This window comes from Arvicola amphibius, chromosome 14 (assembly GCF_903992535.2).
Source record: "Arvicola amphibius chromosome 14, mArvAmp1.2, whole genome shotgun sequence".
NCBI classification, from domain to species: Eukaryota; Metazoa; Chordata; class Mammalia; order Rodentia; family Cricetidae; genus Arvicola; species Arvicola amphibius.
The window spans coordinates 41,801,003-41,816,153 of NC_052060.1; the positions used below are offsets into that span (position 1 = coordinate 41,801,003).

At 38.1% G+C, this 15,151-nt stretch overlaps 1 protein-coding gene across 1 annotated transcript in view; it reads left to right on the forward strand.

Moving 5' to 3' along the window:
* The first annotated feature begins 380 nt into the window (after positions 1-380).
* Positions 381-15,151, forward strand: part of Tacr3 (tachykinin receptor 3) — a 63,909-nt gene continuing 49,138 nt past the window's right edge. Inside the window, exon 1 of the mRNA XM_038311925.1 lies at positions 381-889. Coding sequence (XP_038167853.1) covers positions 381-889 — 509 coding nt within the window. The remainder of the gene's footprint in view (positions 890-15,151) is intronic.

Here is a 15,151-nt window from a genome sequence, read left to right on the forward strand (position 1 = left end):
TGCAGGGGGTGGGGGTGGGGTGTTCGTCAGTCTTGCGACCCGCGACGTCACGGATCCTGGGGACTCCTGGAGACTATAAAGCGCGCCTTCCGCGCCGATCTCAGCTCTCTAGCTGCTGCCTGGTAGCTCCTCCCTGGCAGGACCCAAGCTGGAACAGTCCCTGGTTCTTCCCTGCCAGGCAGAGACGCAAACTCCCAGGACTAAGTGTGGCCCCTGCTCCGCATCCTCTGCCCCATCACAGCATCCCAGGAACGGGTACCTTCCCTACTTGCTACCAGGCAGTACCCGAGACCGCCGTGCCCAGGGGTTGGAGAACTTCAGGGGAGCCGGCTCCGGCTGGCAGCGGGAGTGTGGCACGTCCCGGGCTGCAGACTCTGGCCATGGCTTCAGTCCCCACCGCCGAGAGCTGGACCGACGGGGCGGCAGGCGTGGGAACGCAGGCAGAGAACCTGAGCGCTGGGTTGGGGGTCACTGAGTGGCTTGCGCTCCAGGCTGGCAACTTCTCCTCGGCTCTAGGGCTGCCGATGACATCCCAGGCACCTTCCCAGGCCCGGGCCAACCTCACGAACCAGTTTGTGCAGCCGTCCTGGCGGATCGCACTCTGGTCGCTGGCCTATGGCTTGGTGGTGGCTGTGGCAGTCTTTGGAAACCTCATCGTTATCTGGATCATCCTGGCCCACAAGCGCATGAGGACCGTCACCAACTATTTCCTGGTAAACCTAGCTTTCTCCGACGCCTCCATGGCCGCCTTCAACACCTTGGTCAATTTCATCTATGCTCTTAACAGCGAATGGTACTTTGGCGCCAACTACTGCCGCTTCCAGAACTTCTTTCCCATCACAGCGGTGTTTGCCAGCATCTACTCTATGACAGCCATTGCAGTGGACAGGTGAGGGGGAGTGGGGGAGGGGGCGGACCAGGGCAAGAGGAGCAAAATGGGACAAGCAGTCGGTATGGTTGCAAAAGAAATAATGACCCAAGGGGGCTTTAAAAGTGAAGGAACTACGAACCAGTTTCTCCTCCCATGACCCGTGCACTCCAGCCCCATCACCCTGGGATAGGGCACCTAGAGGGACCGCAGAGACAAATGACTACTCATTCTTGGAAATCTCTCATTCCAAGTAAGCAATCAGCTAGAATAACGGAAGTATTGTTTAGAATTTCTGCTCCGTGGAAAATTAATTTTTTGCCTTTCTTTTCTCTGTTGGTCAGTCACTATGCTGGCTTAAGAAAAAAAACAAAACAAAACAAAAAACAAAAACAAAAAACACAAGGAGTCTCCCATCCCCCTGCCATGTTTTTCCAGAGTCTTGGTCTTAATCATTCTCTGTTCTCTAAACCTGCCCCAAAGTCAGCACTCTCCTGTCCTCCCTTCCAGGGTCCAGCAGAAGCAGCAAGACCTTGCTAAAAGTCTTGTCAGTTTCCATGATGTTCCTGGGTAGATTTAACGTCTGGTAATCCAAGGAAGATTCGTGGACCTGGAAGGGTGTAATGAATTTTCAGAATATATAAAACATTAGACACAAAGAATAGGTGGTTCATGGTTCTTTAATACACACACACACACACACAGAGAGAGAGAGAGAGAGAGAGAGAGAGAGAGAGAGAGAGAGAGAGAGAGAGAGAGAGAGAGAGAAAATGTTCTTCACCTAAGGTGGGAACTCTGAAATACGCAATTAAAAGCTTATTAAATCTCAAATATTTGTTATTCTATTCAGGTTTTTACAGATTCCCCATGCTTTTGTTTTTCCTTATAGAACACTAGGAAATATGCGGGCTTGTGGAAACACTGATGAACCCCCTTGTTTGTGAAAGCTGGTAACATTTAAATTCGACACAGCCTACAACCAGGTGATCTTGCATTCGGCTTAGTGATTGGCACTTGCATGAGCTTAATGCTTATTTTAGCAGTCTCAAGATTCTGTGAAAAGGTTGCCTTCTTACCTTAACAAACATATTATAAATACTATTGCTACACTCATTTGATTTTTTGAAATATTGAACAAAGAGGTTTTTAATAGTGTAAAGCTATATACTCTTTCTTATGCGAGGCACACATTGCTAACCTGAAGGAGCAATGGATAGATGTCTCTACGTAGGATAAACAAATGCACATTTTAAAGGTCTTCAGTAGTGTATCATCCCCTTTCCGTCTGGCTCTGATCTTCCACACTTTTCTGCTGGGGATAAAAGTGATTGCAAAGACTGAACAAAATCAGCCCAAAGTTTGAAAAGGTGAAATCCCCCTTCACCTTGCCCCACAGAGACAGAAGTGAATACTTCTTAGGTTTGCATATCATCCTTTGCTGTTTCGTTCTGGTTTCTTTTTAAACAAATCTCTTATGTGTGAGTGTTTAACGTTGTGACGGGGGAAGAGGCGTTGGCATATCATGCCACAGAATGATCATAATCCTTTTGAAGTGCTAACAAGGCAACACACAATTTGATGGAAATTTGAGTATGTGTAAAATTGGTTTCTGAGAAGGAAACAATTTTTTCCAGTTTTATCTAGTCAACATTTCTTAGACAGATTTGGCATTATCTTAACTGATCATGCGAAGCTATTTCATTTTATTGAATGACTTGAAATAATATGACTTTATTACTTATTCTTTCTATTTATTTCATAGGGAGCATCATAAAACTGACTCTAAACAAAAACACAGCAATCTGTTATGAAATTGAAGTGTGCTCTGAAAGTTCATGTATTGCAAATCTCTTGTTTAAGCTGTTATTTAAAATACTCTTATTTGAGCAGATGATTTATTTTAAAACTATACATGTAAAGAAGACCCTATTTGAGATAATTTTTTTGGTCAAGGAGTACAACTCATTAAAATTCTTTTTGCCACTCCATGGATCTTTTCAACAATGATATCTTATCAAACACAGACTGGGAGAACTGACCCTGTAGTGTTTGCGGTCTTACCATAAAGCTTTGCAAGAGCATCATGACTTCTCAGGTTACAATTGCATGGATGTACTGCAGCATGTAGCTGACATCATTACTAACTATATATTTTCACAGAATGCATAGTTTCTGGTATAATTAATGCTTTATTTAAAAAATAACCATAAAATTTAAATTATCTGCAATTGATTCTCATTAATAAAAAAAAAATATGTCACCAGGCATATCCAACCGGTGGCCGTCAGGCTTCATGCATCCCAGGATAGCTGTGTATGGGGCTCAGTGCTTATGTAAATGACAAATAGCATCATATGTATGCGAAAAGGTGGAGCACCCCTGATGTAACTCAAACAACAGTTGTTTCAAGGTGAATGTTCTCTATTGCAATATAATATAAACCGGATTATACGATACCATTCTGAATGGAAAACATACTCACTTCGATCTGTTTCTTTGTCAAAATTAAAAGATCCCCTGAGCGGGGAAGGAGAATGAACTTTGACATAGACTTGTAGCTTTCCATGAGCTGCAGCAAATGTTTGCAAGGCTCCTGCGACTCTTAGAAAACTCAGGCTTGAAAAGGGTTATTCCCTTATGAGGAACTGACAGTAACGGACATACATCTATTCAGTAAAAAGGCATTGTGTGTCTTTGAAAGCCATTCTGTGCTTTCAATTGATCGCTTTATATTTCCATTCCGTAAAGGACTCCACCAAAGACTTGAATGTGAGATCACAGGTTTTAACTTTCTACTGATGTGTGCTGCTTATTACATTATTAAAAATTCCTGAAAGCCTCTCTTGCTGCCTGGAAGGCCGCTTTCCTATCAGCACTGTCATCTGGATACTCAGGCCCCAAACTCAACGTAGAATTGCTGGCCACTACCGTTTCTCCAAATTTGCCTTTCTGCAATAAAACATTTGACTACAACACATATCTTTAAAACGCCAAATTTTCCAAAATCGTGCCAAGAAGCAAAGATTCAAACCACTTCAGTCTGATTGGAACTAGTGCTCCTCCGAGCCTCTAAGCTATCATATCTAGTGGTTAGCTGTGAAGCCTGTAGTGATAGTTAGATCAAGATTGCATTTAGACTGTTAGAATCTAGCACTTATTTATACCACATGTGTTTCATGAAAACACATAGCATGTTCTTCATTACCTGTGTTTCAGTTGAGAATGTCGGAGGTATAGAATCACTAAGAGAACAGTTAATACAAGAAAATGTGATTTTTGTTTAGTTATTGCGTACAGCACTTGATTTAGGGAGATATAAGAAATAAATATTTTCTTCTATTTTCTAGGCATGTAATTTGAAATGAAGTAAGAAGTTCTAGGAAGTTTTATTTTTAAAATATAGTAAAGGGTGATCACAGTGTACATGGCCTAGTTTGAGCAGAATGCTTGAATAACTTTGTAATATTTAATTCACTTATTCTTCCTGATAAACTTTGAAAAGATAATTTCATATGTTTCATGCAACTGCCCCAAAACAAAGTCACAGCAAAGGATACTTTATGTTCTTTAGATTCAGACACATACCAAAATTCATAATTACTGAAAGAAATACTTAAATGAACCAAGAAATAGTGTTTATCTGAATAAGCGAAAAATGAACTTATTTGCTTTCATTTGTTTTTAACAGAGATCTTTGGTTTTCCCATCACATGGTTAATTCATGTAAATTATTCATGAAGTGTTAGAGGGTGCTTCTAAGACACTTTGAACAAATAGAAACTTACAATAATAGAAAAGAGTTGCTCTAAAGAATGACTCTAAAGATATGTTAAAGTTCACATTATTGCTAAAAATAATATATGTTTAATGATTTTGTAAATGTTTCTAGAAATTTTTTTTTTTTTTCGAGACAGGGTTTCTCTGTAGCTTTGGAGCCTGTCCTGGAACTAGCTCTTGTAGACCAGGCTGGTCTCGAACTCACAGAGATCCGCCTGCCTCTGCCTCCCGAGTGCTGGGATTAAAGGCGTGCGCCACCACCGCCCGGCTAGAAATCTTTTTATCTAAATCAAGTTCTCTTTTTATTGGAGTTGAGATCCCTAAGCCGATTTTGCTCTACTCTTGAGGAAAGCCAACATCTCTACAGTTACAGTTCCTTACCATTATTCCAGTTGTACATGACACAGTATTTAGTCCATAGATGAATTTGCTGAAGACAATGTAAAAATCAATCACTTGATATCATTAAATTATTTACGAAATAGTAATAAATCCATGTTTTGGGCAATATTACTTTCAGGAAATATCATAAACCTTTGGCTTTCTTGTTGTTCTTTTATAAAAACTTTAAAAACACTTTTTGTATCTAAAAATTATTTATCTCTAATGATTAACAGTGAAGGTTCTGTTTCAGTGCCATTTGTAAGGTTTATTTTATTTTCAAGTGTTTGTGTGTGTGTACATGATGTAGGTGGGTCTTCTATCAATCTGTTGATTTCATTGGTTAATTAATAAAGAAAACTGCTTGGCCTATTAGGTTAGAAAATAGGTGGGTGGAGTAGACAGAACAGGAAGATGGAAGTGAGGTAGATGGCTCAGTCAGATGCTACGCCTCTCCTAAGTTAGACAGACTGCCACGCCTCTCCTGAGAGAGAGAGATGTGATGAAGCCAGCCACCAGGTCAGATGTGCTGAATCTTTCCCAGTAAGACACCATTCGTGGTGTTACATACATTATTAGATATGGGTTAGTCAAGATGTGAGTAAGAGGCTGGAAATAATGGGCCAGGCAGTATTTAAAAGAATACAATTTGTGTATTGTTATTTCGGGTGAAAGCTAACCATGCGGGAGCCAAGCAGGATGAAAAGCAGGCCCATAGCTCCTCACTACATGTACATGTGTATGTGTGTGACATAGACACATACGGACATGTAGGTGCCCACAGAGGTCAGAGGCAATGAATCCCCTGATTCTGGGAACTAAACGTGGTAGCCACTTGCTGCTAACTCATCTCACCAGTCCCGTTGTTACCAGTTCTTATGAAATTAATCATGAGAACATAATGAAAACAATAATGCATATTTATTCTTAGGTGAATATGTAAGATCAGCACAACTAAGCTAACATCAGAAGTATGTTATATAACTCGGAGAACTTCAGTTGATACCAAGATTATACTGACAACAGGAAGTAAAATATGCCCCCACATAATCTGTAGTAAATAGGTCCCACTGAGGCATTGGACATATAGCTGCGTTTCAATAGGCATGGCTTTCAAAAACAAACCCTTAATATGTAACATGGCATATAAATATAACCCAAAGGTAAAAAGAAAAGAGAGAAGTAGAGCATTTACAAGAGAAGAAATAAAAATGTCTAGCAAACATCAAACTTATCCATTGCTTATACTCAAAATTTCCATTTCCTTATCAGTTATTTGCTCACTGAACTGCAGAAACCTGATTGCTTTTCCTATTCCCATTCAAAGAACCATCGGATCAGTTCCAGCAAGTATGTCAGTTCTCTGACCTTCCAGACCACTCAGTAGGACTCATTTAGGGACTTCTGCCTACAGGCCTCTCTCCAATTTACAGATTATCTGGTCCTTCCTGCCTCCCAGACCTCCTCCCTGGCTGCATTTTTGAAATCCCACTTGCATATTACATTTTAGGTTCTTCAATTCCAAATAAATGAGTCTGTTTTTATTCTTCCTTTTATTTTCTTGTTTGTCCTCAAGTTATCTCATCCAGACCTGGGATTATGTTTATCACTTAGGAACAAAGTGGGGGCTTTGTTTGTCTGTTTGTTTTTATATCAATCTAGTTTTCTTTAGATTATAAGTAGTACACAGATACCATGCAAATGCATATAGGTAAATTAAAACTACTTAAAAACTGAGAGTGGAGAATACTGTGTGTTTACACATACATGCATATCTGTATATATTTATCTCATATATATATATATATATATATATATATATATATATATATATACAAACATGAGACCTGACAGGGATAATGTGGTATTGGCTATCGGAGTAAAGGGTCTTAATGACTTTGGAAACTTCATTATCAAATAATCTATGTCATTCAGCCTCGTTTTTAAGGCATCTTTTCCTAATCTAAGGCCCTAAGCTTCTTGATTGACATATATAAAAGAGGAAACAAGCTGTAAATGGAGGCTGTGCTTTCATTTCCCTGCCACCCAGATCTGAGTAATCACACAAAAACTGTAGTAATGACAACAATGCTTGGCCAAGGGCTCAGGCATATTTCCAGCTAGCTCTTGCATCTTAAACTAACTCATTTCTATTATTTTATATTGTGGTTTGTTACCTCATACTTGCTTCTTGGGTGGCTACATGGCATCTGCCTGACTCTACCTTCTTTCCCCCTGCATTCAGTTTAGTTTTGCTGCCTAGCTATATTCTGCCCTGCCATAGGCCAAAGCAGCTTCTTTACTAACCAACCAATAATAATAAAACATAGTCAGAACATACAGAAGGAAACTGCACATCAACAAACTAGTATCATGGCGTACATTGTCTATACACACAGTACACCTATCTTAAGTGCTAAAGAATATCTAATACTTAGTTTTGAGAAATGCATTGTATGGATCAAAAAAGCACTATCTTTTACCAAAATTATCACTAATAGAAAATAAGTTCTCTACAGATTTTTTTTTGTTTTTTTCGAGACAGGGTTTCCCTGTAGTTTCTAGAGCCTGTCCTGGAACTAGCTCTTGTAGACCAGGCTGGCCTCAAACTCAGAGATCCGCCTGCCTCTGCCTCCCAAGTGCTGGGATTAAAGGCTTGCACCACCACTGCCCAGCTTCTCTACAGATTTTTAACTAGCATCTATGTGACTGGACAAAGGCATGCATAGCATCAAGCAGAACTCAGTGAAAAGCTCTCGAGGTATTGTTTTTATGTGTGAGCAATTTCTGGGTGGTCTCATCTGACTCAACGGCAAATGCAAGAAAGATAAAATACTGTTTTCTCTAGAAATATTTGTCTTGCCTTCAGTTTGAACACAGCATAACAAGCAGGAAAAAAAAAATAAAGTTGTCGTGCTTGGACAAAGCTTTCCAAGTCCTCTTCACTCCGGTCGCCATCTGTCATCCTGATGCATCCACTTTCCACTGTACAGTCAGACTCTCCTTAGAACCACTAGTTCAGAATTAACAATACAGAGACTTATTATTAGTTATGAAAGCTAAGCCTGATCTTAGCTTAGGCTTTTTCCAGACTAGTTCTGATAAATTAACCTGTTTCTATTGGTCTACATTTGGCCACATGACTCAGTTACTTCTCCTCTGTACAGTGTGTCTGACTTCCTTAGTGTCTCGCTGGTACCTCTCATGCTGCTGGATTCATCCCTCTCTTTGCCCAGAAGTTTCACCTGTTCTCTCCTGCCCAGCTATTGGCCAATTAGCTCTTTATTAAACCAATCACAGTAACACATCTTCACTGTGTAAACAAATATTCCACAACACCACTGTAGTATTTAAATTTATTGTTTCCATAGATCATTTAAAGAATCACATGCACAGTGAAAAATAATTTTGTGTGTGTGTGTGTGTGTGTGTGTGTGTGTACACATGCATACATACATGTGTGCACTTCTTTTCTTTGCAACATATTTTCCCTCAGTCTATAGTTCATACTGGCCAGGATCTTAGTATATCATCCATGGCAGACTTCAACTTCTGATAATCTTCCTAATTCAGTCTTTCACATGCCAAAATTCTTGCCATACACTACCAGACCTAAGGGGGAAAAAGCTCTTAATTCCTACTCTCTGTATACATGTTATCTTTCTGCATGTTTTTGGCCTATGTTTCTGTCTTTTACCTTCCCTCTCTCCCATCACCTTCTTTCTACAGTGTATGCACTTGAATGGAGTGAATCTACATGCATTGTATGTATGCATACACGTGGATATTTTCATTTAATTTAATTATTATAAGATTATCACACTGTTGTATCATCTTTAAATAAATCTGCTGCTTTATTAGATATGCAATACAATTTTGGTTTCAAAATATAAAAAGTTTCTTTATATTATTAAATTTTGCTTTAATTTTTATTTGTATAGATTATGCATGTATTTGAGGTAAAACTCACAAAACAAGTGATTCACAAACTTAAAATACCATTTCCAAACCTCTTTTATGTTCAGGCTATAGATATTCAATTGCATAGATCACAATGTGTCTGGATGTTGAAGACCTTATGATCTCCCATATATTACCTTTCTTCTGATCCCTTTTCCATTTCTGGAAATAATACAAAAAGTCACCCAATTATTAAAATAGCTTACAGTCTATTATATTTTATCCCACTTCCCTCATGTAAGTCACCCTCATGTCTTTTAGTCTACTCCATCAGCCTTCTAGGGGGTCTCTCACATTACATCACAGAATGATGCTTGGGAAATAGTCACAAAAGTGTGCTCCTTATACTGCTGCCTTGGGTCCTTCAGTGATCCTCACTGATTTTATGGAAAGGCTCTTCTAATCTTTGATTCAAAATGCCTAATCTGTTTCACAACTTCAGTTTCTCCTTCTTTTTCAGTGATACCATTGTTTGGCCAACAAAACCTTTAATCATAGTTTTCCTGCTTCAAATTCTCCAATTCTCATCAAATGTACGCTTTCTGTGGGTTGCATTTCAAATGTCATTTTCCAAAAGAAAATGCTTCCCGAACTTTATAACTTAAATTTCATTTTTTTGGCGCACGTCGTCATAACAATTGTCATAAGCTAGGCTTTTTATTCATATTTAAGAATATTTAGTCGATTCCCTCTAACAGTCTTACAGATGCAGTGAAAGCAGGTTCAGTAATCAGCATTATAAGAGCTATAAGTTATAAGAGGAATCAAATCAATGAAGATTAAAACAACTAAATTGCACTAAAAATTAAAATATGAAACTGGCAGAAGGCCATGCATAGTTTCTTACACCTACAATCTCAGCACTTGGAAGGGGAGATATGATTGTTGTGAATTCCAGGTCTGGCTGGGCTGTAGTATGTGAGCCTGGCTCAAAGACAGGAAAGAAAGAACTGACCAGTACACAACAAAGATAGCCTTCTTATACTTATTTCAGTGACGTTACTTTTATTCTGTCTTAAAAGCATCAACTATTATTTCATATACCTTAACCCAACATAAATCATGTATAAATTAGCAAAGATCTTTCAGAAGTGCAGCGCAGTTTGCCAATGCAAACATCATCGCAGGTCCTCTGCAAGAGCAGAAAGAGCTATTAACTGCTGAGCTGTCTCTTCAGCCCCCACGAATAACAATGGACTTCAATAAAAATCCACATTAAAGGATTTTTCTAAACCAAAAGCTCAATAATGCTGCACAAATGAAAATCGCAACAAAAGAGAATAAATAAATACTGGGTCATCTGGAAATGAAAGTCAGTGAAGAAATGAAAACTTCTAAGTTGAAATATAGCCCAGCTCTTCAGTCATAGGGCCATGAATATAATTGTAACAAAGCCATCAAGAGTGTTCAAATTTCTTTTATCCATGGCCCAGAATTACTTTGTTTGCAAATGTCTTCTTATACTGGTTTATTTTTATGTCCTCTGATAACATTCTTTTTAAACTTTTTAATTAATTTAATTGTCACTTACTTATTTAGAGTATGTGAGGTGTGTGTGTGTGAGAGAGAGAGAGACAGAGAGAGAGAGAGAGAGAGAGAGAGAGAGAGAGAGAGAGAGAGAGAGAGAGGACCACTTCTCAGGGTTCAGTTTGGTCATCAGACTTGGTGGTAGGCACCTACACCCATCAAGCCATCACACCTGTGGAGAGCATGGGTAACTGGCAGGACTTTTACTTTCTTATGGATACATTTCTTTTTTTTTTTCAAAAACCTATATTTAAAAGTGAAGGCAAATGCAGCTTTTTATTATCAATAGATGTTTTTCTTCAGATTCACAAGAAACTGAAAGCTCGTGAGCCTTTGCTTTACTCTTTCTGTTGAAAGTTCACTGCTAAAACATCAAGCAGTGGCATTGACTTGCCATAACCCATGACTGTAACAGCAGAGGTTGACCATTTGTGTCCATTCCTACATACTTCTAAATTATGCCATGAAGATAAGTAATGACACATTGTATAGCGTATTCCATTTATTTTTTACAGAGATATGCTTCAACCATCGCCTTAATAATTTTTAGAGGATAATAAAATAAAGACTTAAGGGAAAATTACTACAAACAAAATATGGCAATTTAAATTAAGAAAATTGTTCCACATTCATCATCACCGTCACCATCATCATCATCATCATCATCATCATCATCCTCTCATAACAAGTTGACTACTCATAATGTACAAATGCTTTTTATGTTTGCCAGTTTCGTTCTCTCACTTTCTGCTTCTATTGGCTGCTAATTGGGCACTACTAATGTGTTCCTAGATTTGCTTTGTACACTTTTGAGGCAGTATGTGACTTCATATTGTATAATTTTATTTTATCTTTGATTTACATTCACTAAACTTACCTAACATGGTAGCTTACATTTTTATTAATCCCAGAAATCAGGAGGAGTATGTAGGAGGACCACAATTCCCAGGTCAGCAATGGCTAGGTTGAGCTGGAAGACATTCTCTATTGTATAAGAAGATACCATCTAAACTATCCTCACCAAAAAGAAATCCACTCAAAATTTATTTTGATTGATGTAAAAATCTAGGCTGTTTAATGCATGAATAAGTTCATCAACACCATCATTTCGTAGAATGCTCCATCATTACAAAAGAACTCCCACCTTTGGTCACTTTGTATTCACACCCTCACCCTCTCCTAAACCCTAGCAGTGACTAATCAATCCTCCTTACCACTTGGTCTTCTTGTGAAAAGGTCATATTAACATAAGCATTCAGTATGTGATCTTTGATACTGGGTGCTTTCGCTCCCCAGAACATCTCTGGTATTATTTAATGGCCTGAATAGATCAGAGAGCTGTTCTCACATTCTTCTTTATTGCATCCCATTGTGCAGCTCTCCTGGAGTTTGTTCACCCACTCTCTGTGGGACACTTAGGGTCTCCTAATTTGAAGGAATTATAAAGATATAAATATACACATCTGTGGGCCTTAGTTGGCTATTTGTCGAACAACTCGTGGGCTTTGATCTCTGGGCGATCAGTCCATGTGTCTGTTCCTATGTCATTACCACACTCTGATTCATCTGCACTTTTAACGTGATTTGTAACAAGTCTTTTAATATTTTCAGCTTTTTTATATCTAGAACCTTTGAGTTCCTACATGATTTTAGACCGAGCCTTTATATTAAGGAATTGGACTCGGAGATTTACAAGTATAGTGTTACATGTTCTGACCAATTTTGAGGACTTTGTCAGTTGAAAAGATTGAGCCTTTTGGTCCATATTCATTCCTTATGTTTCAGTTCATTCAAATCTTCTTTAATTACTTTCAGCAGTGCTTTGTAACCTAAGTAAATGATCCCTGCATTTCTTTTTGTTAATGTTTATCTTAAGTATTGTTTTTTAACCATAACCTTAAGTACCATTTCTAAAGTTTGCTTTCAGATATTCCTTAACTGGTCTATATTTGGCATTTGTCTTAATAGTTATTTGGTCTGACATTAGTGTAGTCAGTACAGCTCTTTTTCTTTTTCCTCCTTTAGTCCAGCGTTATCATGGTGTCTCTTTCCCCACTGTTTTACTTTCAACCCACTAGTCTGTATGAGTTTGCTTTTTAGTGCATGTGGATTTGAGATAACATGTGGTGTTACTTTCTTTCAGCCTAAAGACCATCTTTCAGCATTTATCTAAGGTGGGTATGTCTGAGCAAATTCTCTCAGTCTTGTTTAGCTGGGAATTTCCTTAATTTAACTTGCAGCGCAAGGTATGTTTTACATTCAGATATATGATTCTGTTTAGCTTTTTAAAATAAAGCATGAGGTTGAGGTCAAGGTATTTTTTATATATGGATTCCCAATTGTTCCCAAATATTTAGTGAAAAGACTGCCATTTGTCCATTTAATTGCCTTTTCACCTTTGCCAAAAAAAATCAATGAGCCGTATTTTTGGAGGTCTATTTCTGTTCTCTTGATTTTGTTCCATTGATCTTTGTCTGTACCAAATCTTCAGTCTTGATTACTGCAGCACAGACTGGGTCTTAACATCTCGAAGTGTGATTCCTTCTACTTCAATCTTGTTTGCACTTAGTTTTCCATTCTGCTTTTTAACCTTTTCATAAAAGTTTGAGAATGAGCTCATACCGTTAACAACAAACTCCTACCTTTATAACTGCACTGAATCTGTAGGTCAACTTGGAGATTATTAACATTTATCATGCCAAATCTTCCAATGTCTCTTCAGCATATTTAAGACTTTTTAAGATAGCATTTTGTATTTTTCAAGGAATAGATTTTGTATATGTTTTGTTAGATTTGTGAGTGAATGTTTTTAACTTGTGAAATGATATTTGAAGTTTCTGTTTCAATTTGTTTTTTGCTAGCATATAAATATTCTTGGTATTTTCTTTATTGATCTTTGATGATCTGACTAATGAGTTTTGGATTTATTGATATCATTAAAAGTATTAGCGAGAAGAGAGATATTATTTTTTCCCTTGAATGTATGTGTCTGCCAGTCCTTATTTATGTTTTAATTCACCACAAGCCCAATGTTTAACAAAGGTAATAAAAATGGAAATTCCTGTATTATTCTTAGAGTAGTAAAATGTACAGCAATGTATCATTGAACATGTCATAAAATTGATATTCTATAGACTCTTTGAGATTTAAGAAATTATTTTATATTTTAATGTGCTAAAAGTTTAATACATGAGTTTCAAATTTAATTAGATGTTTTCTGTATCACTTTATGTGTTCAAATGGTTAGATTAAATTGATTTTTTAAATAAAGTACCACCCCAAATATTTTATTAGTAGTAAAAGGGACAAAGATGATAGAGTTAATATTTGTATAAATAGAAGATTTATTAGGTTGACTTACAGGATGCAGTCTGGGCATTCCAACAATGGCAAGCCCACTTTGGAGAGGCCCAGAATCTCATAGTTGTTCAGTCTAAAAGGCTGGATGTCTCAGCAGTCCCAATACGGCACTGAAGGCCTGCAGAACTCCTTGGAGCTTCTGGTCCCCAGCCTATGCTGCAGTTCCTAAGTTAGTTCTAATATATGTGAAAGAATGCCATAGCAACAGGATAGATGGACTTGTCAGCAAGAGTAACGGCAAGTGGGCAAAAAGCCAAGTTCTCTTCTTCCGAGTCTTTTCATCTAGGCTGCACCAGAAGACACCCAGATTTAGAGGGGTTTTCTTTTTGTTTTGTTTTGTTTTGTTTTTCGAGACAGGATTTCTCTGTGGCTTTGGAGCCTGTCCTGGAACTAGCTCTTGTAGACCAGGCTGGCCTCAAACTCACAGAGATCCGTCTGCCTCTGCCTCCCGAGTTAGAGGGGTTTTCTTGCTTCAACTATTCAGATAGAGCAACTTCCTCTCAGGTATGCCCAGCATCTTGTTTTTAATTTGCTTATAGATACAGCCAAACCGATAATAAAAATTAGCCATCACAATTAGATATGACAGACATAATATTACCTAAATTGCTCTAAACATTTATTAAATATCCATCTGCAACTTCTGCCATTGTATTGTTCAAGACTGGTGCTGGAAAACTAAGTGGAGCCCAGGTTCGTCATCATCCGTGTGGCTGAACCTGGACTGCCATTTTGTCCACTTGATAGGCATAGGCAAAGCAGAGTGTGGAGCTGTATTTTAAGTGAGGTTTAGGCTTAGGCCTTGTTGAGCTACACATTGTACAAACTAGGAGTTTCCCTTTGGAGAAGCTGAGCTGAACAAGAACCTAGTAGTAGTGCAATAGTCACCACAAGCATCAGGGGCATTTCCACCCTAAGTCTCATATGCTTTGTGTAAAATTAATCTCCCATTCTTGTCCCTGGAAACCACTGATCTGGTCTATTTTCTTATTCTTTCATGTTTTGTTAGTACCATACGGTAATAACAAATCATACAGTATATAGTTTTTTGATTCTGGCCTATTTTTTTTACTCACCCAGCATAAGGCTTGTAAGATTCACTCATGTTTTTACATGTATCAGTTGACTTTTACTGGATACAAACTGTTGATGTATTCATGATCTCTCTTAAGAATATAAACAAAACTAGTATAAGTATTTCAGGATCTGGAGAGATGACTCAGTGGGTAGGACAGCCAACTGCTCTTACAGAGAGCATGGGTTCCATTTCCAACACCC